The 25,593-nt window shown below is 37.9% G+C and overlaps 1 protein-coding gene and 2 non-coding genes across 3 annotated transcripts; 2 read left to right on the top strand and 1 right to left on the bottom strand.

Moving 5' to 3' along the window:
* Window positions 1–5,152: 5,152 nt before the first annotated feature.
* Window positions 5,153–5,224, bottom strand: TRNAE-UUC. Its single transcript has one exon. It is a non-coding gene; the product is annotated as a tRNA-Glu (tRNA).
* Window positions 5,225–7,815: 2,591 nt separating this feature from the next.
* LOC121741105 (WAT1-related protein At1g25270-like) lies at window positions 7,816–10,186 on the top strand. The gene is made up of 7 exons (XM_042133798.1): window positions 7,816–8,159; window positions 8,372–8,434; window positions 8,637–8,753; window positions 8,836–9,085; window positions 9,174–9,332; window positions 9,413–9,564; window positions 9,630–10,186. Exons 1-7 carry the CDS (start codon window positions 7,966–7,968, stop codon window positions 9,925–9,927), a joined length of 1,233 nt encoding a protein of 410 aa, XP_041989732.1. The 5' UTR covers window positions 7,816–7,965; the 3' UTR covers window positions 9,928–10,186.
* A 2,091-nt stretch (window positions 10,187–12,277) lies between these two features.
* LOC121742793 lies at window positions 12,278–12,376 on the top strand. The gene has a single exon (XR_006038129.1). It is a non-coding gene; the product is annotated as a U6 spliceosomal RNA (small nuclear RNA).
* The last annotated feature ends 13,217 nt before the right edge of the window (window positions 12,377–25,593 follow it).

Here is a 25,593-nt window from a genome sequence, read left to right as displayed (position 1 = left end):
AGCAACTGCCGTTCTTCAAGGTGTTGAAAAAGGCACCAAAGTTCGAGTGGGGAGCCGAGCAGAAAAAGGCCTTTGACGAGCTCAAAAGTTATCTAGCCGAGCTTCCTATTCTCTCTGCTCCAACCGAAGCCGAAGTAATATTCTTATACTTAGCGGCATCAGATCAAACCATCAGCGCGGTGCTTGTACGAGAAGAAGGCCTAAAGCAGTTTCCCATCTACTTTACAAGCCGAGCATTAAGAGGTCCAGAAACAAGGTATCAACCTCTGGAAAAAATTGCTCTGGCGTTAGTAAATGCAGCAAGGAGACTGCGGCCATACTTCTATGCTCACAAGGTATGCGTCTTAACCGATCTACCTCTTCGGCAAGTTTTGACCAAGCCAGAAGCATCAGGCAGAATCGCCAAATGGGCCATAGAGCTGGGAGAACACTCAATCGAGTACCTACCTCGGAAAGCCATCAAGGGACAAGCCTTGGCAGATTTTCTTACAGAGGCCAAGTTCGATCAAGCAATCCCTGTCATTGCCGAACAGAAAAATTCTGCCAATGCCGAACTAGCACAGCCCTTGGAATCCGAAGTAGAGCCGCCAGACTGCTGGAGCGGATTCGTAGATGGAGCTTCAAACAAGATGGGAAGTGGAGCTGGTATTTTACTCGTCGCTCCCGACGGACACGAGGTAACCTACTCACTTCGGTTCCTATTCCCCACTACTAATAATGAAGCCGAGTACGAAGCCCTCCTTGCCGGACTCCAGTTAGCGCAAAGTCTGCTCGTCAAATCTCTCAAAGTCCATTGTGATTCACAAGTCATAGTAAATCACATGTTGGGTACAAGTGAAGCCCGTGACGAGAGAATGAAGAAGTATTTGGACAAAGCGCAAAGCATCAGCCGAAGTTTCTCCTATTTTCGGATAATCCGCGTTCCCAGAGCGGAAAATAGCCGAGCAGATACCTTAAGTAAGTTGGCCTCAGATCCGAGCTCAAAGGCGGAAGAATTAATGCATCGAAGCATTGATGAAGCCGAGGTACATTCAGTATCCAGCTCGCCGAACTGGATGACGCCGATCTTGCAGTATCTGGATCAAGGACAATTGCCCGAAGATAAGAGAGAAGCTCGGAAGATCACGTGCAGAGCACTTCGGTACAAACTTCATGAAGGAGTCCTCTTTAGAAAGTCTTACCTTCAGCCGTTATTGCGATGCGTAGGACCAGAAGAGACGGACTACATCCTCAGAGAAGTTCATGAAGGATCGTGCGGCAGCCACATCGGAGCTAGAGCTTTAGCTAAAAAAGTTCTAAGATGGGGATATTATTGGCCAACCTTGGTACAAGAAGCAGTGCAGCTCGTCAAGACATGCCCGAAGTGCCAAATCCATGCAAATATCCCAAGGATGCCGCAGACCGATCTATCCACTATGCAAAGCCCTTGGCCTTTCATGCAATGGGGCATAGACATAGTGGGACCACTTCCTCAAGCTCCTCGGCAAATGAAATTCCTTATCGTTGCCGTGGACTACTTCACGAAGTGGGTAGAAGCTGAACCATTAGCTACGATAACGAGCTCGAAGGCATTGGATTTCGTCTGGAAGAACATAGTGTGCCGATTTGGCATACCCCACATCCTCATCTCGGATAACGGGACTCAGTTCACCGACAAGACGTTCAAAAATTGGTGCCAAGAGCTGAATATTCAACAGCGGTTCACTTCGGTCTCTCATCCACAAGCAAACGGACAGACGGAGGTAACAAATCGTATCCTGGTAAAAGGGTTAAAAGCTCGGTTAGAACAAGCCAAAGGACAATGGGTAGAAAATCTCCCTCAAGTCCTATGGTCCTACCGAACTACACCCACAACCTCCAACGGTGAAACTCCGTACAGTCTGGTGTACGGCACTGAAGCCGTAATTCCGGTGGAGATCGGCGTACCCAGTCCCCGAACTCTAAATTTCTCCTCAGAAATGAACGACGACGGACTGAGAGCCGAGCTAGATCTTGCCGAAGAAAGAAGAGAATTGGCATGCATAAAAGCAGCCAAGTACAAGGAGCAAGTAGCCCGGTATTACAACCAAAGGGTGAAGAAGCTGCAATTTCAAGTGGGAGATCTCGTCCTGAGAAACAACGAAGTAAGCCGAGCAGAAAAGCTGGGCAAGCTCGAACCCACATGGGAAGGTCCGTATCGGGTGTCAGAAGTCCTCGGCAAAGGGTCTTACAAATTGGCTCACATGTCAGGAGAACAGGTACCCCGAACATGGCACATTTCCAACCTCAAAAAGTTCCATTTGTAAGAGACAGTCCGGTCAGTCAGTCTTGAGTCCTGTTTGCTCAATGTGCTTTATTTGGTTTACTTGGTCTTTATTTGTCTCTGTGCGTTTTGTTTGTGTGTTTTGTCTGTCTCTGTGCGTGTCGTCTCTTACAAATGTTACTGAGGTATCTTGTTCTTCGAAGGCTGATCCCCTTCTTAGAACATATACAAGCTAAACGATTGAGAGTCAAAGCTTCTACAGAAGATACAAGACCTCAATTCAGCTTAAACAAGCAGTTCGTCTGAAACGAGCTGCAACAAGCCAACGATTGTGAGTCAAAGCTTCTACAGAAGATACAAGACCACAATTCAGCTTAAACAAGCAGTTCGTCTGAAACGAGCTGCAACAAGCCAACGATTGTAAGTCAAAGCTTCTACAGAAGATACAAGACCACAATTCAGCTTAAACAAGCAGTTCGTCTGAAACGAGCTGCAATAAGCCAACGATTGTGAAGTCCAAGCTTCTAAAGAGGATACAAGACCACAATTAGGCTTAAAAATCAAGCACTTCGTCTGAAACGAACTGCAACGAAAGTCCGATTCTCGCGATAAAACTTGCCTGAATTAGGACAAGGGAAAGTCCGATCCACGCGATAAAACTCGCCGAATTAGGACAAGGGAAAGTCCGATCCCCAAATTAGGACAACGGAAAGTTCGATCCGAGCGATAAAACTCGCCAAATTAGGACACAAACCAAGTCCGGTCAAAGAAGAGTTCACTTCATCAGACCGAGGACAAACATCAACTCACCCCGTACCTTTATCCAGAATACCGAAGTGATTCACTTCACTTTCCGGGGGGGGTAGTGATGGAGTACGTACTAAACAAGGTACTAAACAAGCCCAACAGCAGTAAAGCCCATCAGCCTAAAGCCCAAGAAAGAGTATCAGTTCGGCATGACTAAAGAGTATCAGAGTTCAGTTCGGCACAACCAAAGAGTTCGGCCCCAGCCTACAGCTCGGTAAAAGCCAACCAATCAAACTCTGCTCTCAGGTCGGCATCAAGCTCTACTCTCAGATCGGCAAAAGCTGCTCGGCCATAATTCAGCAGTTCGGTCTCAGTATTTGACCAAACTAGGAGATAGTGGACTCATGCAGGATTTCCACCTCCACTACACCCACGATCTATTTAGTGGTGTCAAGCAGTCATTAACTCATGCAGGATAGTGGACCCATGCAAGATCGCCACGATCTCCACGACATCCACTACCTAGTAAATAGCTGCATGCCACGATCTTGGTCCTTTGTATAAATAGAACCTAGATCAGATAGATAGGGTTAGCTTCTAAACATTCTCTCGATCTCTAGAGATAAAATACAAAATAGCAAGTCTGTATTGTAAGCTGTAGAAAACAGATCAAGCAATACAACTCTGCCCTCTTTTCTTCCCGTGGACGTAGATTTACCTCAGTAAATCGAACCACGTAAATTCTCTGTGTCGTGATCTGCATTTTCCTGCATTCATCACAAACATCAAAAATTCGCCGATTCATCATAATTCAAATTAATGTTTTATTCATAATTCAATAAATGGAGATGCTTTACAAGTTTCACAATCTAAAAAGAATAGTACTACTACTGTACTAAATTTAATGCAATCCAAGGTAAACTATAAGTCTTAATTTACAAAAAATAAGAAACATCGTATTGATTTTTATAGATCGATCACAGGTGAATATTAAATTTAAATTCAACTTTATCTGAAAAACTAAATACCAACTAAAAACGAAAGAGTAAATTGGGCGAAAATTCAAAACTTTAGTCATAATTCAAAACTAAAAAGAAAAATTATGAATATATGTTGTTAAGAAACGAAACTAGATTATAATCAAAATGTATAAAAGTAATATTTCTCATTTGATATATTCATAATTTTTCTTTTCAGTTCTACTGACATAAGTATATATTACATAGTACATTAAATATTTTCGGTGATATATTAATTTCCATGTACTGATAGTCATTTTGTCATCATGATATGAGGCTAAATAATTGAATTGTAAAAGTGCTTTAAAAATGAATTTCTATAATAAAGGCCATATTTAAGATGCTAGATGTTTATGTGCTTTAAAAAGATTGATCAATAATATTTTATAATATTTATAGAATTTTGCTTGGTTATTTTTTGATTGATAAGTTTGTTCAAATGATTTTTTTCCAAGAAAAAAGAAAATCCTAGATGTTTATGTGCTTAGAAAGTGGATAGTTAAAAAAGAAAATGCTAGATGTTTATGTACTTAGCAAGTCACTACAAAAATTAATTTTTAGGGACACAAAAATTGAGACTCAATTGCTAGAGTTTAGAAATTTTAAAAAATAACCATAATTTAAGATGCAAAAAAAAACACCCCTAGGTTGAAGGCAAATTATATTAATCTTTTATTTTTTTTAGAAAGCTTTTATTTGTATGCTAACAATAAGGACATTTATGAAGTTTTGGTAGTATAATTAGACACACAAATTAGTGCCTTTAATAATATTAAAAAATGTTCTTATTATTATTTTTTGTTACAGTGAGTGGTGGATAGTTAAAACTTAAAATTAGTACTATTATGTGATATTTCCATTAAACTTTGAATATTATTTCAAATAAATTAAAATATCAACATGAGTTCACACGACAAACAGAAGATGAATTCAACAATTTTAATTAAAATGTAGACAAAATGGACTATGTTATGCATAATGCATTGTTTAATATCAACAATATTAATAAAATACTTATTCTTCTTTATTAAGATTTACACAAATTCAATCACTAAGTTTCTAAGTATACATTTTATTAGAATAACTGATCGATAATATATTTGAGAATTCTGTTTATAAAAATTTAATTGCCAAAAAATAAAAGTTCCGTTGCCGGGAATCGAACCCAGGTCTCCTGGGTGAAAGCCAGATATCCTAACCGCTGGACGACAACGGATTATTTGTTAGTTAATAGTATCTACAATCACATATATTAACAAGTCCAAACACTTACATATTTTCCCTTTCTCTCCAATTCTTTTCCCTTAATTCTTCCCATCAAAATTCGGAGGCAAATATTCTTCCTATTAAAAATTATTTCCCTTATTCTTCCCATTAAATTAGCAGTGTTTATTTTTTCTAGTTTAACAATTTATTAATAGTTTATAATTTAATTTTATAAAATTAACATTTGAATAAAATAATTAATATGTTTATATTTTTCAGTAATATTTTTTTTTTCATTTTTAGAGATGTGTGAGCTCACTTTTGAGTGATACAATGCAAGAAGCCAAGAACATGTACTCAGTACTCCCACCATCTCCCTATGGTTGAAGATGATGTTTGAAAAAACTGTGCTGTGAGATAAAGTGGAAAAAAAATTAAGGAGATAATAAAGTAGAAAGATAAAATAAAGTAATACTATAATGAATTAAATGTGTTGCTTTTTTTAAAAAAAAAAGGTGAATTATCGAAAAAATTATAAAGTTTGTCAAATTCTGGTTCATCCGGCAGCTTTAAAAGTCAACTAATAAAATCATAAAGTTTTGATTTGTTTTCAATTATTCTATGATGAATTGTTTTGATCGCCTACGTCAAATGTGCATATTTTCTATCAGACGATTTGCAAATGACAATATTGTTTAAAATTCGTAGTGACTTCCACACAAAAATATCATTACGTGACAAGTAAGAACAAATTTCAAACTTCATAATTAATCTGGCTGATATTCAAAGTTGCGTGACGGACTATTATTTAACCAAGTTTCATGAGTTTTTCGACAATATACACAAAACAAATGACTCAACAATAATGGAATAATATAAAAAAATACTACTCAACTCTAAGACATAGAAAGGGAATATATTCTAAGAACTCATTAACTATACATCTCACGAATATTTTGCAAAAATATGCATTTAGCCTATTTAGCCAAATGCAAAAGACATTGTTCCTCTTCGCAAAAGCGAAATCTTTTTATGATATCATGAGTAGTAATCTATCAAAACTTTTGAAGGCGCATATTACCCTATAAATGAAAAAATATGAACCACCTTAGATTTAGGAACGAAAAATAAAATTTGTCACAAATGTAATAAATGCGAATGTTTTCGGGAAGCGTTACACTTACAAGTCATGAAAAAAAGCTGCATTCACAATTTAAGAAAAAGTAAACTATTAAAAACAAATGCATTTAATTCATTTGCATGAAATTAATGGAACTCAACGTACGCCATGACGTGCACTTGTAAAAAACATAAATTTTTCTAATAATTTCAAGCTGGCAATATATAAACGGATTATTTAGACAACTAGCCAGCTAATTTGCTTCATATATACATCACTAATTACATTAATTCTATGCATATATATAGAAATTATTATTACAATTGTATGATGTAGATTGTAGAAACTAGAAAATCAAATCAAAATTGAATTTGAAAGGGAGTAATAAAATAAGATTTTAAAAATAGGTGAGTGCATGCAGATTGGTGACGTGTCTATTAAGCCACCGCTACATTAAAATTAGGAGTTAGGACCACAAAACAAGCAAATTTCTGTTACATTTTGCTTTCTTCTTTCATTTTTCGGAAAGTAGCAATTAAACCTAGTTTTCATCCCATTCATTAAATATTTTTTTTCTCTCTCTCTCTCCAAAAAAATCTAATATTATTGTGAAAATATTCCACTCAACGCACAAATTTTTAAAAGTGTGTACATATATAAGTTATTTAAATTGCCATTTTATATGCATACATATTTTGTATATGGTGAATAAAAATGTTATTTTACTATTTTATATATGCATGTCGTGTAATTAATAGCTCATACTCAAAACTGTAGAAGAAATTCGACTTGGCCTTTTCTTTATAATTTCGTAAATTTAATGCAGATTGGTCGATTAAATCTTCACATCCAAAATTTGTCTGGATTCGAGGAATGTTGTCTGTGGTCAAACCGTCAAAGTCTTTTCTCTTTTCCTTTTAATCGTCTAATCTCAAAAGTAAATATCTATATAATCCTCTTTTTCGAACATAATTTTATTACATGCACGTATAATTAAAAAGGCAAAAAGCACAAATATATATTTATATATCTATAGATGTACTACTAGTATATTATGTCTACATGTGATTTTTCAAATACTACATCTCCTTTTTTTTTTGAGTTGTTTACAAAATTTAGTTATCTTTTTTTTTCTGAAAATTTTCTCTCACCGATGAGTTAGATCTCAAATATTGGCAACAATCCTTGCAAAACTTTTTTTTCTATCTCTCTCTCTGTATATTAATATTGCATTAAAATTTATGTTGTTTATCAATATTGTAATTCCTAGCTAGTAGTGTAGTGTGTGTAATTTTGAGAGTGGAGTTGACATGAACTATATTGTAGAGTAGTATAGTAGTTTAGTCATCAAGAAAAAAGCCAAAAGTCAATTGCGATTTTGTTTTACATGGCCGAAAGTGCATAAAATTTATCTTGATATCACCCTGTCTTCTCCTATATAAGTATCACTATCCCAACTCCCCTTTTACCAATACTTCAAGTCTCTTTTCACTTGCAATAATTCTACACATTTATAGTGTCCAAAGTATTTATTTCCCTTTCCCAGTTCCCACTTTCAAGAAACCTAGTTAACGTGGTCCCTTTGACTTGGTCTCACACACAAACACTTAGAACACGCACTAAACTCAAAAATGGAGAAGCTATACAAAATCTTAGATGGATTGAAGCCGCTGATGATGATGGTGACGGTGCAGATCGCTCTTGCCGGAGTTAATATCCTCTACAAGTTGGTGGCGAACACCGGCATGAGCTTGCCCATTTTGATCGCCTACCGCTTCCTCTTTGCTGCTGCCACCATCGTCCCTCTTGCCCTCGTCCTCGAAAGGTTGTCCCATATGAGCAAATTGTCTACAAACTAAAAACCATGAAGTCTGGTCAAATTCAGAAAATCACTAATTAAAATCCAAATTTACTCAGAAAATCACTAATTAAAATCCAAATTTACTTGAGTATTCAAATTGAACACGTAATTTTAATTAAAAAGTAGGAAAAATTAAATGGTTGGAATTAAACTACACCAATTTCTTATGTTTGCAGGAAAACCAGACCGAAATTGACATGGAAGATTCTCGGACAAGCATTTGCTTGTGGTTTGTTTGGGTAAGTTCAGTAAATTAAGATGCATGTGTATCAATCAATAAATACATTAATGTTAGGAAAATTTTCATGCATGTAGCCATTTTACCTAAGTCCAAATTTGTTGTGTAGCATTTATACACACCTACATATGTAGCCATTGATGTGTAATTTCAAATATACTATTTGGATGTGTAATCGGCTATTATTCTCAATGCTTAAGCAGGGGAACCTTGACCCAAAATTTATACGCTGCGAGCTTAGTGAAGACCTCCCCCACATTTATCGCAGCTATAACCAATCTTATTCCTGGATTTACCCTTATCCTTGCAGTGATTTTTCGGTATAAAAAGACTCATTTTTCTTCTTAATTATGTTTTATTTAAATAATATTTTGGTGTAAACGATTCTATGAAACAAACTAGGATGGAGGCATTGGTATTAAAGACATGGCCCGGTAAAGCTAAGGTGGTGGGGACATTATTGAGCATAGGAGGTGCAATGCTTTTGACATTTTATAAGGGGGTTGAATTCGATTTCTTGTCAACGAAGATTGACTTCCTCCACCGGGGTGGACACGTGGTAGCAACCGAACAAAAGTCCGGGAACAATGTCATGGGCCTTGTGTTGGGGCTTGCTTGCTGCTTATCTTCGTCGATCGGATTGATTTTTCAGGCAATTTATTAAATCGTACAAATAATTTTTATATGATTATTTTCTTTTTACAATGACAAATATTTCGTGTTTTTTTAATGGCAAACAGACTCAGATGTCACAGTCATATCCATGTCACTATTCTAGCACTGCATTGATCTCAATCATGGGATCTGTTCAAGCTATTGTTTATGCTCTTTGTATTGAAAGAGATATGAGAATGTGGAAACTGGGATGGAACATTACACTTCTAACAGCAGCTTATATGGTAAGTTTACAAATATAAAGAAAAATTATTAACACATTTCATTATTAACACATTTCTTTTTTTTTTGTTTGGACATTTAGGGTGTTTTTGCATCAGGGATAATGTGGGTGTTCATCATGTTGTGTGTGAGGATGAGAGGGCCACTTTACGTGTCAGTTTTCAATCCTTTGCTTCTCGTACTAGTCGCCATTGCAGGATGCTTGTTTCTACAAGAAAAGTTGCATTTGGGAAGGTAAAAAAGTTGTATTTGCCTTTTTACCAAAATTGAAACATATATTGACTGTAATTCGGTGACAGTGTGCTAGGGGCGGTGGTAATAATAATTGGATTGTACTTAGTGTTGTGGGGCAAAGGCAAAGAACTGAAAAAAGCGAACCGTTTGATGGGATCAAAAAGATCCACAAATCCGGCCATCGGAGAAAGTGGAAGAGAAAGCTTCGGAGGATTAAGTAATCGGAGCAATGTTATCATTGTTGCTCCAACATTTGTCCCAGAATTGGGGAGTTCAGACGTCTTTGTCTTTGATGATGGTGAAGAAGAAGTAGAAGAAGAAGATTTAGAGGCTAAAGTTTCTAGCACCAACATTAAGACTTGAAAAACATATGGAAAATTTAAGCCGACAATATATAAAAGGAAAATTTACTCAATTAGCCAGCTCATTAGCTTCATCTCTCATTAACAGACATCACCAATTACATTAATTCTACGCATCTATATGGAAAATATTACTTCTACAATTGTATTTTACACATGATGTAGAAACTAGGAAAATCAAAATTGAATTAGAAAGGGAGTACTAAACTTATGTGTAAGATTTTAAAAATTGTGACCTTAAAACAAGCAAATTTCTGTTACACTTGGTTTTCCTCTTTCATTTTTCGGAAAGTAGCAATTAAACTAAGTTTTCTTCCCATTCATTAAGTATTTTATCTTATTGTAAAATTTTCCACAATGTATTCATTAATGAAATATTCCCTTTTTCTCACGGTTTCTCTTTTTCTTTGATTGATAGTTACAGAGCATTTTTTTCTTCCATCATGAATTTTTCTGTTGTTTCTTCTCCAAATTTAACACTCCACATTATATATAAATATCTAGGAAAATATTTTATTCGAATTATAAATGAAGAAATGAAAGAATTATTTTCTCATTTTCTGTGACGTAAAAACGCCTAGCACCTCAACAAGGGATTTTCCTTCTTGTACAATCTTTTCTCTTGCTCTATTCAAATAATTTCTATTACAAGACCATTATTAATAATACCCATTAACTAGTGCTTTTATTGATTTACTCTTCCTCCGTCTTCAATCAGGGAATCGATTCCTACTAGGGTTGGAACGGTACGGTATACCGCGCCGAAATGGCCATACCGCATACCGTACCGTACCGTGCGGTATGACCAAAAACCATACCTTTACCGTACCGCTTTTGTCGGTATACCGCAATTGCGATATACCGAAAAGTCGATTTATGCGTCGGTATACCAAAATTTAGATATCGTTACCGTACCGCTTTTGTCGGTATACTGTACCGTGATTTCGGTATACCGCAGTATACCGTGATTTCCAGTATATACCGTATTTGCGGTATACCGTGTTATTTGCGGTATATACCGCAATTGCGGTATAACGCGGTATACCGCGGTATATACAAAATGCATACCTTTACCGTACCTAAAACTGTCGGTACGGTATGATACCGTACCGAAAAGTACGGTATACCGAAAATTCGGTATTTTCGGTATTTTTTGGGTACGGTAAGTGCGGTATTTCGGTATATTTTCCCAGCCCTAATTCCTACATCTTCTACGCCCACCATCACTATAAAGGATCTGATGACTATCATGAAGGAACTCGCAGTGACAATGGGCTCACAAACTTCAATACTCAAGTCCATGCTCTGTCGGTCTGTGTCCGTGCGTCGTCAGATGGCTGAGTTTACCGATAATTTAACCAAGCTTGCCAGTCATACATACCCCACATTCTCGTACAATTAAATTGTTGTCGGATTTGTGGATTCAAGTGTGGAATAATATGTTCCCTCTTTGTTCTATCACTGCCCCCGCCGCTACCAAGGTTAATACAACACTTGATATAACCAAGGCGGACAATATGATCAACACAGAGCCGACGACGAAGATGAACGAAAACAATATAGTGGAGAAAAAGGTGGCCGTTCCCATCAACGTTGTTGTTTCCATTGATGGCGATACTCTTGATGTTCCTAATTGGAGAAACGCTTGTTGTTTGTGTCGATTTCTCCATACAATACAAATCATTCGTTTGGACTAGTGCTCACAAGTAGAGTTGTCAAGTGAGTTGGGCCCGCCAAGGCCCACCTATATTGAGGCCCAACCCGGCCCGGGCCCATGTCCGAGGCAGGCTGGGCTGGGCCGGGCCTTTTTTTAATTTTGCTAAGCCCAGACCCACTTGCCATGTGGGTCCAGGCCGGGCTGGACTTTGTTTAAATTTTTTATTTTTGTATTTTTAAAGATATCCTAAAGGAATTATATGCAAAAATAAAACATATAACTTGTATTTATATTTTATTAACTAAATTTAAATTTAAATAATGTGTTTAAGTCCATTTATTTATTTTGTATTAATAATATTTTTCATGTTTTTTTTTCTATTTAAAAGTAAAGTGTATAACTAAAGGAGTAACCAATATTGTTAGTTTTGTTAGTAGATGATGACATATGGGTTGATGTTGTATTTTTAAAACTACAAGTATATGAACTAACTAACAAATTTAAAGAATTCTATAATTATTAATCAAATATTAAGGTTTGGATACGTAATATTCTTAAAGTTAAACTTCAGAACCATCTTTTTTACATCCTGGATAAAAAAAATATAAGAAAAAAATTAGATGTAGTCAAGATTGAATGTTGCATTCATGATTTAGTTCGAAACTTATTTTGATATTAAACTATTACTATTTGAGTCCATTCGGAGACATCCAAAAAATTTGAATGATATAGACAAAATTAACATGTCTCGTGCACAAGATGACATGCAGAAATAGAGGAATATACTATTATTAGTGATTAATCACCTAATTATATTAAAAAAAAACTAATTATAGAAGGTGGGTCTCTGATGGGCCCGGCCGGACCTAGGCTTCAGATGGTCCTAGGCCTGAGCCGGGCCTGGGTTTACAAAATCGCCCAATTAGAGCCCATCTCAACTAATGAGCCCAGCCCATGCCCGCTTCGTTTCACTGGTGGGCCGGCCCATACCGGACCTGTGCCGAGCAATTGACAACTCTACTCACAAGCAAAGATCTGGGTAGATGAATGAGGATGAATTGGACAAACATTTCGTATATATCCAATTCAATTCAGGAGGATTTTCAAATTTTGATTTCCATGGTGTATTCCAAGAGTGGGAGTTGACGGCGACTTGGTGGACTTTTACCGTATTCCGTAAGTGAACTGATAATCTCCACTATATATGTATAACAATCAATCATAAACTAAGTTAAATAATACTCCCCCTGTCCTTGTCCTTGAAAGTTTGTATCGTTTTTCTATTTCCGTCCGTCCCACAAAATTTGTCTCATTTCACTTTTTTACCATTTTTGGTAGTGGACCTCATATTCCACTAACTCATTCATACTTACATTTTATTATAAAACTAATATATAAAAGTAGGGATCACATTTCACTAACTTTTTCAACTCACTTTTAATTACATTTCTTAAAACTCGTGCCGGGTCAAAGTGAGACAATATTTGAGGGTCAGAGGGAGTAGTAATATGTGTAGAGATTATCAGTTCACTTACGGAATAAAGTATATAGTAATATACTAATAGGAATGTAATCAAATGCAAACACTAAATATTGTACAAACTTCAAACTATGATCTGGACCGTTAGAAATGTCAACAGATGACAAAATAGTAGCAACAGAAAATGTCAACACAGTGTCAACGGTTGATGCTATGTATATTGTTTTGACATTGTGTTGACATTTTCTGTTGCTACTATTTTATCATCTGTTGATATTTTTTAACGGTCCAGATCATAGATTGAAGTTTGTAAAATATATGAGTGTGCATTTTATCACTACCCTATACTAATATGTGGTACGTGGAGAATATTTGATAAGAATTAAGAATGAAGAAATGAAATACTCCCTTCGTCCCAGATAATTTGTCTCACTTTCTTTTTCGCACTCGTTTTGTAAAAATAATAATAAATAAGTAAGGTTGAGAGAAAGTAAAATAAGAGAAAGAATAATGTAGGCAAGACTATTCTCTACATTATTCTCTGTTTTACTTTACTTTCTCCACACTTTAACTATTTATTATTATTTTTACAAAACGAGTGCGAAAAAGGAAGTGGGACAAATTATCTGGGACGGAGGGAGTAATTATTTTCTCATTCTCTCTAGCATAAAAATGCCTCCTAGCACTTCAACCAGGGATTTTCTTTCTTGTTCACGCTTTACTCTTGCTCTCTTCAAAACAATTTATTCTGATAGGTATTAATCCATAATCTATACTCCGTCCGTCCCAAGATACTTGCTCCACATTCCTTTTTGGTTGTCCCGAGCTATTTCCTTCATTTCCTTTTTTTTGATAAATATTTCATTTTCTCTCTCTTTCGCTCTCTAACTTTTCTTCTTTTTTAATTTATTCTATGTTCACTTAGTATTTAAATATCAATTTTTTAAATTCTGTACCCAGAAATCCATCAATTAACTTAGAACAGGGAGAGAGTACCTATTTTAATTGGGGAGAGAGTACCTATTTTAATTGTCATTTTATATACACTAATTAAACAACCCTAAACCCAACTTTAATCGCCATTTTATATACACGCATTATGCATATAGTGAATAATAATGTTATTTTGCTAATTTATACTCCCTCCAGTCCATCTATAACTGAGTCGTATTCTTTTCCGAGTTGTCCAATTATAGTTAAAGTCATTTTTTTTGGCAAAAACACATCTCATCTCTCTTACTTAATTCTCTCTTCATCTTTTTATTTTATTCTATTTTCTCTTAATCCATTTAATACAATTTTCTTAAGTTACATACCCAAAAGAAATGCATATAATATATAGGGGACGGAAAGAGTATATATATGCGATAAAATGCAAACTCTATATATTGTACAAACTTCAAACTTTTCAACATAAAATTTCAATATTTTGATGTCAATGCAATGTTAGAACAAAGTCAACACAATGTCAACACGGTGTCAACTGTTGACATTGTGTTGATATTTCTGTTGATGTTAGAGCATCCACAATAGAAATAGCCCAGCCATAGCCTAGCCACAAACTCCTCCTGCCACATCAACAGCACTAAAAACTCATCCTGTCACATCATCAGGACAAGCAACTGGACAAGCAATAGCTCAGTCATAGCCTAGCCACAATAGATAAAATTATAAAAACAAATAATTAACAATCTCACACAATACGGAATTTAATGTACGACACAGATACGGGAAAACTCAATAATAATATTAAAATTTTAATATGATCATAATGAGACATCAAATAAGTTGGAAGTGCGGAGTGCACACTTGTTTGAATTTGTTATGATTGGACGGGGTTCAGGGGCGAGAGCGGGGTCCAAGGGGCAGAGCCCCTGGCTGGGGTCGAGCTTGGAAATTTTTTATTTCCATTAAAGTTGCTATACAAAAATCTTCATCCGGAAATGTAATTTTCGATAATTGAAGGACCAAATTACAATATTTAAAACCCGCCAAAACTAAATAAAACCCGCCAATATTTTGTCATCTGTTGACATTTTCTAACGGTCCATATTATAGCTTGAAGTTTGTACAATATATAGAGTTTGCATTTGATTATATCCTTATACATCTATCGTATAAATTATAATAGTTCAGACTAAAATTGTAGAAGAAAATTCGACATACGATAGTAAGGAGTACGACTATATATTAGTGATAGCTCATGAGCTATATTTCATCGATTTAATCTTCATATCTAAAATTTGTCAGGATTCGCAGAATGTTGTCTGGGTTCAAATCGTCATAGTCTTTTCTCTTTTTTCTTTTAATTTAATTCTGTCAAATCGCTCATTAATCACTATATAATCCTCTTCTTCCCCATAATTCTATTACATGCACGTATTATTTAAAAAGGTAAAAAGCACAAATATATGCTGTATATATATACTCTACCGACGTTTGTAAAATTGACTATTTACATTTGATTTTTCAAATATCACCTCTGCCTATTGTTTTTTTATATATAAAAAAGGCTCCGGCCAAAATCAGCGAGCAAGTAAACCCAAAGTAAAAAAAACAAAAAACCCAAACAAAAGAGAAACAACAAATAAGTTTTTTTAATAAATTATGTTTCAATCTCCAGTATTAAGACCAATAATCATTTTTTTTCTATACCTCTTTCAATGTTCTCTAGTTATATCAATATTGTATTAAAATTAGTGTCGTTTTTACATACGGAGGTAGTATAATCAATTTACCTAGCTAGTAGAGTTTAATTTAGATAGTGGAGTTGACATGCACAAGATTTTGGTATTTTCTAAATTTAGAAACAAGCCTAAAGTCAATTTAGGATTTTGTTACCATCTCACACTACCATCTCCCCTCTTATCAATACTCCAAGTCTCTTTTCACTCACAATTTCGAAAACCTAGCTTTCACACACAAACACCTAGAACACGCACTACACTCACCAAAGGGGAAAGCTGTACCAAATCATAGATGGATTGAAGCCGCTGATGATGATGGTGACGGTGCAGATCGCTCTCGCCGGAGTTAATATCATCTACAAGTTGGTGGCGAACACCGGCATGAGCTTGCCCATTTTGATCGCCTATCGCTTCCTCTTTGCTAGTGCCGCGATTGTCCCTCTCGCCCTCATCTTCGAAAGGTCGTTCCTGCTTGAGTAATCTTATCATATAAATCGAGCGTCTGAAAAATCATGAATTTTAGTCAAATTCGAAAAATCAGTTGAAAAAAATATGAATTTGCTCGATCTATTTAGTTAAGTACTCAAATTGAACACATAATACTAATTAATGTAAATAGGAAACATTAAATTTGGTGGTTGGATTAGAGTCTTCAATATATACAATTTTGAGATGATAGATCTTTATGGTTATATCTGATATGGATATCATGTATCTGCGTAAACTCAATTTTAGACCTTTTAATGATAATCCATTATTCTTTAATCTTTATGCTTAATGCAGTGGAACCTTGAACCAAAATTTATATGCTGCGAGCTTAGTGGTGAAACTATAGATAAATTTAACAGAATTGTTGGATAAAGTATGTTAGTTGTAACATACTACATGCTCTCTTTAATCCATTAAAAATTACATTCCCTCCGTACCATGGTAAAATTCACAATTTCTTTTTTTAGTTTGTCCCATAATATCACTTTTCTTCCATTTTTTTGGAGGAAAAATCCTCTCTCGTTAAAATATGAAAATATATTTTCTCACTTCACTTAACACATAAACATTTCTTTAAATTTCATGCAATGATCCAAGTGTGGTATCTACCTTATAACTCTCCACTTAATACACAAAATTAATATCTTTTTAAATCCCGTGCCATTATCCAAGTGTGACATTTACCTAGAGCGAAGATTGAGGGAGTACAAAATTACAAATTGAATTCTTGATTTACACTGCTCCACCAAATATCAATTAATATGTGTAACTAACTCAAAAAGTCAACCAGCAGCTAATGAAGAAAAAGTTAAATAAAATTTATTTTGATGGTTGCTAAAATATTCTCTATGCACTATTCTTAATTTACCTAAACCAGAAATTTTATAATATCAAATTAACATTAAATAAAAATAAAAATGAACTGATGAAAAGATAAGATCTCTACTTAGTTCCTTAAGACTTTTTTGTTTATTAATAGGTTATTAAACTTTTAGTCGTTTCCATATGGTTATTATAAACAATTTTTGTATAAAGTTTAATTTGATTGAATTTGCAGCATATGGTGTAAACTAGTGGAGTACTACAATTCAATTAAATTTGAGAAGGAAATGTCATAAATTAAGAGATCAATAGAAAACAATAAGTAAAAAATTTCCATAAATGAAAATGAGACTAATTTTGGGAGTATGAAAAAATAAAACTATTTTTTCTTGAATATAATTTTCAAAAAAAAAAAAGGTAGTATATATCTTATTCAATTACACAGCACAATATGAAATATCATCATTAATCCAAAACTCAATAAAGTCACGAAATCTCACCTGTGTCTCTCACACCTCACCAAACACACCCAACAATTTAAGAGCATCCACAACCGTGCTCTTGCCAGCGGCACGGTTGTGGGCCCGGGCGGTACTATTCATGCCTGCTCTCTGGCAAGAGCACAATACCCACAACTGTGCTCTTCCGCAAGGACGAGCACAATTAATATAAAATTCAATTAAACAAAAACATTTCCATAATATTAAAATTCATTTAAAAACCACAATAAATATTACAAATTACAAATAAAATTAAAAATTACATAATTAAAATCCTAAAAATAAAAAATTACATAATTAAAATCCTAAAAATTAAAAATTACATAATTAAACTCCTAAAAATTAAAAATTACATAATTAAACTCATAAAAATTGAGATTTAGAGAGTTGTTTAGTATAGTGTCATTTTTTGTGTTTGAAATGAGAGTATTTATAGATGAAAGTATGAATTTTGGGGTAAAAATAATGAAAAAAAATAAATTAAAAGTGTGGAAAAAATGGATATATTTTATTAGGAAGTGAGAAAATATTTTTTTTATTAATTTTGAATTTTTCAGATTTTTTCGATTTTATTAAAAAAATAATAATAATAAATGATAAATCAACAGGCCAATCAGAAGCTGCCACGTCGCCACCTCGTGCTCTTGCCGCTGGCACGGACGTGCTCTTAGCTAAGAGCACCACCCTGCCAGCGGCAGGGCGCATCAACGGACGAGCTTCGTCCTTGCCAGCGGCAAGGACGGCGGTGAGCATGCTGCTCACCGCTGCGGATGCTCTAATAACTTCATTTTCGTAAATTTTCATCATTTATAAGAGCATCTCCCGTAAGAATAGCCCAACCATAGCACAGTCACAAACTCCTCCTGCCACATCATCAGCACTAGAACTCTTCCTGCCACATGATCAGGACAAGCAATAGCCCAGCCATAGCCCAGCCACAATAAACAAAATTATTAAAAACAAATAATTAACAATCACACAAAATACGGAATTAAATTTACGACACATATACGAGAAAATTCAATAATAATATTAAAATTTTAAAAAGTACATTAATTTTAAAAAAAGTACATTAACAAAAAAAAATTACATTAATTTAAAAAAACTCCTACTCCACGCACGTGCCCCCCCGGCTCCGCCTCACGTCTCGCCGTCGTCGTCGCCATTGTCGCCGCTATCCGGGACCCCCAAATCTGCGGCATCTGAGCCCGCGTCTGAGCCCCCCACATGTGCCGCGGCGACAGTCAAATCGGCTCGCATACTCACAAGCAGTGCGTGAAAAAAACTTTTCTCCTCGGGGTCAATGGCATTCTTCCAGTCAGATATTACCTTGTACATCTGAGCCCGCGTTTGTTGACGCGCCAAGAAGACAAGGTCGGCTGTCGGGCTGCCAACAGTAGGGGATGGTGACTGGACCTCCTCGGACCTCTGGCGAGCCCGTTGCGCCCGCCTTTGACCAACCGGGCGAGTGCGACGAGTAAACGCGGGAGGGGACGGGGTCTCCTGAGCATCTTCGGGGAGGTCGTGGGAACCGCCGCTGCTGCCGCCAGCGTAATCACCGGTATAGTTCAGGCGCTGCTTCTTCGGCCAGCAAGCATCGACTACTGCCCGAAACTTCTCGGAGTCCATTAGCACCAGGTAGCAGTTCCAGTAGGTGAACTCATTGTAAAGCCCGGGCACGGGGAACTCTTTCTCCGCTATCCTTCTGCAGTCCTCGTCAGTTTGGCCACTGGACTGCATTCGGAGGGCGTTGGTGTACAAGCCCGAAAATCGGGAGACCCCATGCCGGATTCGGTCCCACCCCTTCCGGCACTCCTCCCCGATGTGTGGCCTCCCCTCCGGGCAAAATGCCTTGTAGGCTGCTGATATCTTAGTCCATAAGTTGACGATCCTCTGATTGTTCGAGGCGAGGGGATCATCACAAACACTCACCCATGCCTTGGACAGCGCGACGTTCTCTGCGTCCGTCCACTTCCTCCGTGCGGAGCTGTCGTCACCAACTGGCTGTGACGACTCGCCGACCACCCTCTTCCCCTTCTTCTTCTTGGGCGCGCCCCGACCCCGCCCTATTCCCCCCGTTTGAACGGGAGTGTCTGCATCCCCGAGATCTATCCCCAACTCCTCTAGGGAGAAAGTCTCAATCCCAGTGAACTGTGTCTCCGCTGGCGTCGATGTGTGCGAAGAAGCAGTAACAAAATCAAAACTGGGGCGATAGATGTTGTCCCCCATGGCGTCCCCTGCATCCCCGGGTACCTTGGCGTCATCTGCATCCCGAGTGTCCACCCCGGCATCATCGGCATAGAGGGTTGCATCCCCGGTCCCCCCTACCTGCCCGGACCCCCCCGGCATCCGCTGCCATCCCGGCATACCACCCCCGGATGCCACTCCGGGCATCATCTGCTGCCAAGGGTAGTAGTACCCGGGCATCGGACCCCATCCACCTCCCGTGGGTACCGTCGGAGTTTGAGACTCGCTCGTCCCTGGAGTAGGCTCGTTGTTGTGCTCCATTTTGCGTTGTTGATCTTGTACAGAAATTAAGATAGAGAGAAAACTCGTTAAAATAAGTGGTGCAAATGAAAATGACGTGCAGATCGCGTATATATAGTGTTTCGAAAATTAAAAAAAAAATCCCGCTCGCCGATCGCTCGCCTATCTGCGCCTGCAATGGCGGCCAGGAGATCGGCGAGCGCATCGCCGAGCGCTCGGGAATCGGCTAGCCGGTCCGCTCGCCGCTATTGGAGATGCTCTAAGCCTCTCTTTTTCTTGATCTGCACTTTAAATAATTGTCTCAAAATTTCTGGGTTTGGAGTTTTACACACTTGCTGTGGAGCTGGGGTTGTCAAGAATATGTGTAATTTTTCAAAAGGGTACTAAATTTATGATCCCATTTCCTTCATCTTTTACTTTTCATGGTAAAGGTTGAAGCTTTAGATTTTTAAGTCAATGCCCTCGTTTAACCCTGTTTGAATTTAATGCTTCTTTGCAGATTTCTGATGGAAAATATGAAAGTTGTGTGTTTCTTGAAGTTCTTTTAGCAGGTTTACTTCTTTATCTCTCTCTCTCTCTCTCTTCATTTACTTTACAAGTTACAATCTTTTATCTGATTTTGTGGTTTAGTATGATTGTGTCTGATTAGGTTAGCTTGAAATCTAGTTGCTTGCTATATTTGACTTAAGGGACTAGTGTTCTAAATTCTTTGAAAGGCACTAACCTAATCGAATTGTTGAATAGGCATATTATGATTGAGATAAATCTTGCTATTTTTTGGTGTTTATGGGAGATGTCTTTGTCTTTTGTAGCATTTGTGCTTATTAATTGTATGTTTAAGTGGATGATTCAAGGTTATTTGTCGAATTCATGTGTTTGTTTAAACTGCCTTTTTTCTTTACTTTCACTCTGCAATTAGAAATATGAGAATCAGTGTCTAATTATGTTATGATTCACTCTACCTTTTGAGTCCATGTAAAAGTGAAACTATCCTTTTTCAACCCCTTTAATTATATTTTCCTTTTCATTGGTTTATTTCATTTGATTCTTCCTATGAATGCTTTTCTCCTTTGTATTTCTTAAAGATGGTAATCGAGAGAGGCGATAAGTAGAAGAAGATTCATGGTGGCTAGAGATAAAAGAGAAGACAAGTGTTTTGTAATTTTCTGTTGTGTTTTATTTGATGTAGAACATTCTCTTATATAGAGATATTACAACTCTTAGGGACTCCCCCTAATTTATTATTTGTCTAGGTAAATCCTCCCTATTAAATGTAATAACAAATACCAAGTAGTTGGTACTTGCAATACGGCTAACTAGCCGTTATGTCTCTTCATTTGACACTCCCCCTCAAGTTGAGCGACGGTATCTCCGATGTTCAACTTGGACAGAATTTCTCTAAAACTCTTTGGATTGACTGCCTTAGTTAGAATATCAGCCAATTGTTCTTCTGATGGAATAAAAGGGAACTCTATAATTCCTCCTTCCAGTTTTTCTTTTATGAAGTGGCGATCAACCTCGACATGCTTGGTTCTGTCATGTTGTACTGGATTTTCTGATATGCTGATTGCTGCTTTATTGTCACAGAATAGCCTACTCTTACGGTTTGGGGAAAAACCGATCTCAGTAAGCAACCTTCTTAGCCACATAATCTCCATGAGCCCACTTTTAATTCCTCGGAACTCTGCTTCAGCACTTGATAAAGCAACGACTTTTTGCTTCTTACTTCTCCATGTGACCAGGTTGCCTCCAATAAATGTGAAGTATCCGCCAGTTGATTTTCTGTCGACTGGATTACTTGCCCAATCGGCATCTGTATAGCCATCCACTTCGAGATCCTTCCCTCTTTTTAAGAATATTCCAAAGTTTGATGTTCCCTTGAGATACCTGACAATTCGCAAGGCTGCATTCATATGTTCTTCTTGTGGTCGGTGCATGAACTGACTAATAACTCCAACTGCATAAGCAATGTCTGGTCTGGTATGTGAGAGATAAAGCAATTTTCCAACCAACCGTTGATATTTCTCTCGATCTGCAGGCTCAGCTCCTTCAACAATTTTAAGCCCATGGTTTGGTACCATTGGTGTGTCGGCTGGCTTGCAGTCTAAAAGGCCTGTTTCTGCCAATAGATTGAGAACATATTTTCTCTGTCTTAGAAATATTCCATGCCTTGATCTCAATACTTCTATTCCCAAGAAGTACTTCAGGGGGCCAAGATCTTTCATGTCAAATTCCTTGAAAAGATTGGTCTTGAGGTTATTGATTTCTTCTGTATCATCTCCTGTGATAATCATATCGTCAACATAGATGATAAGGCATGTAACCCTATCCCCTCTCCTTTTCGTGAAGAGTGTATGATCAGAAAGGCTTTGTTTAAATCCATGTTTGATCATGGCTTGGCAAAACCTTCCAAACCATATCCTCGGGGATTGTTTTAGGCCGTATAAGGTTTTCTTCAGTCTGCACACCTGTCCAGGACCAAACTCGCCATCAAATCCTGGTGGAACTGTCATATATACTTCCTTGTCCTTTTCCAATTCTCCATGGAGAAAAGCATTAGTTACATCCAACTGATGTAGTGACCAATCCTTACAAGCTGCAACTGACAATAATGCCCGGATGGTGTCAAGCTTGGCAACTGGGGAGAAAGTTTCATCGTAGTCAATCCCATAAACTTGAGTGTATCCTTTAGCCACCAATCGCGCCTTGTATCTCTCGATTGATCCATCTGCACGTCTTTTGATGGTGAAAACCCACCTACATCCGACTGGTTTTTTTTCCTTCTGGAAGACTACACTTTTCCCATGTTCCGTTCTTGATTAGAGCATCAACCTCCTTCTTCATAGCTTCCCTCCAATGTTTGTGTTTGACTGCTTCTTGGAACGACTGAGGAATTTCTTCTTCTTCATATAGGGCTACCTCGAATGCACGGGCCATTTCTGTGAGGTGTCCTTGAGAGATGTTTGCCACAGAATATCTTGTTTTTCTCCCTTTCCAGTCTGGAGAATATCTCTTGGGAGGAATTCCTCTTGTACTTCTGAAAGGTAGTTCATACTGCTTGTTATTGTCGTTTCCACTCCCGGTGTCTTCTTCCCGACTTATCCTGTCAATGTTAGTGATTTCCAATGGAACTGTGTTGGCTTCAGAATCGTTTACCTTAGGATTTTCAGACGAGGTTGATGGTTGGGCGGTCTCCTCGACATCCATGGATTGACTAGTGGACTGTGATAGTTCGTTGGTATGATTCTCTTCAACAATTTCTTCTGTGACAGGTTTGGGTCCTTCCCTTGACTCGTCTCCCCCTTGGGTAGATTCGGGTTGCTGGGTGGTTGATTCTGTTGGGATATACAGCCAACTTAGTGGGTCACTATCTGGACTATGTGTTTGATTCTCCCCCTGACCGCTAGGTTGGCTGTAGTAGTATTCGGTTTCCACAAAGTCACAGTTCATGGTTGTGTACATGTGTTTAGTCACGGGGTCATAACATCGGTACCCTTTCTGATTAACCCCATATCCTAGGAAGACACATTTAACGGCACAAGGAGAGAATTTGGTACGGTCATGTTTGGGAATGTGGACGAAAACCGTACAACCAAAGACTTTTGGTTCAAGAGTGAGATGGGTTGGTTTTTGTATGGCTTCATGGTTGATAAAAGTATCTATGGGAGTTTTGAAATTGAGGATACCTGTTGGGAGCCGGTTCATGAGATAAACCGATGTGGCTATAGCTTCCGGCCAAAAATGTGTGGGTATTTTAGATTCGATGAGGAGAGCTCTGGTGATTTCTAGGATGTACCTATTTTTCCGTTCTGCTACCCCATTCTGTTCAGGCGTATAGGCACAAGAAGTTTGGTGAATAAGGCCTTTGTCAACAAAGAAAGCTTTCATGTTTGCATTTATGTATTCCCCCCCATTATCAGACCTTAGGACCTGGATATTTTGTTTATACTGAGTCTGGACCATACTGTAAAACTGGGTGAATTTGTCGAATACCTCCGATTTATTTCTTAAGAAATATACCCAAGTCATACGAGAAAAATCATCAATAAACAAGAGAAAATATCGGAAGCCCTGTCCCCCATGGATTGGGGCAGGACCCCACACATCCGAGTGAACTAAAGAAAAAGGGGTAGACACACGAGTATTATTAAGCTTAAAAGAATGACGATGGCTTTTAGCAAGATGACAAGTTTCACAATCAAGAGAGTGCATGCTAGAAGCAATCTTAGGAAACAACATTTTCATGTACCCTATAGAAGGATGTCCTAACCGACGATGTAAAAGCCAAGTCTTCCTTGTAGTTAATCCATGAGTCAGTAATGCCGTACTTTGTTGAGCTATCTCGTCCACATAGTACAGTCCACTTCGTTCAGTGCCACGCCCAACTATCGTCCCCGTCTTGGTATCCTGTAATATACAAAAACGAGGTTGCATCAGTAACTTGCAATTTAGTTCCTTTGTCACATGACTGACGGATAAAAGCTTATTTGAGAAAGTCGGAACGAGGAGGCAGTTAGAGAGCCGGAGAGTTGGAGAAATATCAATGGTACCCGCCCCCTCTACTCGAGCTAAATCCCCTCCTGCAGTTTGGACATAGGCTTTGGTAGGCTTAGATATGTGGATGAAATCTGTTGGATCAAAAGAGATTGTATCGGTAGCACCACAATCAAAGATCCATTGGCTATCTTTCTTTGCAACAGTGGTGGATGAAGTAAAGGCTAAGGCTTTAAAAGAGTTTTGGCACGGTATAGTAGGCTGAAAACGAAGATCGTGTGATTTGTTTGGGGTAATTTCGGAGTTTTGAAAAATGTTAGGGCTGATTTGCAGTTGTTTAGAAATATTGGGCTGATTTTGGTATTTTATGGAAGTTCGGTGGTATTTTCTAGAGATAGTGAAAGTTTTGGGGTAGTTTTGGATGGGGTTCTGGAAATGGGGTTGAAAACGGGATTTAGAGGAGTGAGGGGGGGAGGGTCCAGATATAGGAAAAAAATGGGGGGGGGGGTTTTGAATTTAGGAAAGTTGGAATTAAAACACCCCCCCCATCGTGCTAAAATTCGCCGCCTCCTTATGAACCCTAGCTGCTGGTTTCATTCTTCCTCCATCCTTACGATTTTTCGGTTCCATTTCCGATTTGTCTCTGATCGGTGATGAGATGGGGCCGTCGGGGATTTGATTACCTTCTGACCATGTCCGGGCGACCGCGACGGATGCAGTAGCCTTGCTCTCGTTGTCTCCGTCGCTGGTTGACGGACCGCGACCGTTCCCTGGTTGAGTTGGCTTGCCTATGCTGCCCGCCGTGTTGCCGGTGTTGGTAGCTCGGTCGCCAACTGCTGCGGCCGCCGTCGCTCTATTTCCACCGACGCGATTACGATTTTGTCGAGACTTCTTCATGTCTTCCCACCAATCGGGAAATCCGTGGAGATGGAAGCATGTTTCAGCGGTATGTTTCTTCCCTCCACAGTGGTTGCATGTTAATCTGCTCTTGTCTGTGTTTTGGTGGAATTTGGGCGGCGGCGGTGGTCTGCTCCGGTCGACTGCTGCTAAT

This window comes from Salvia splendens, chromosome 7 (genome assembly GCF_004379255.2).
Source record: "Salvia splendens isolate huo1 chromosome 7, SspV2, whole genome shotgun sequence".
Lineage (NCBI taxonomy): Eukaryota > Viridiplantae > Streptophyta > Magnoliopsida > Lamiales > Lamiaceae > Salvia > Salvia splendens.
This window is presented reverse-complemented; position numbering and strand designations above follow the sequence as displayed.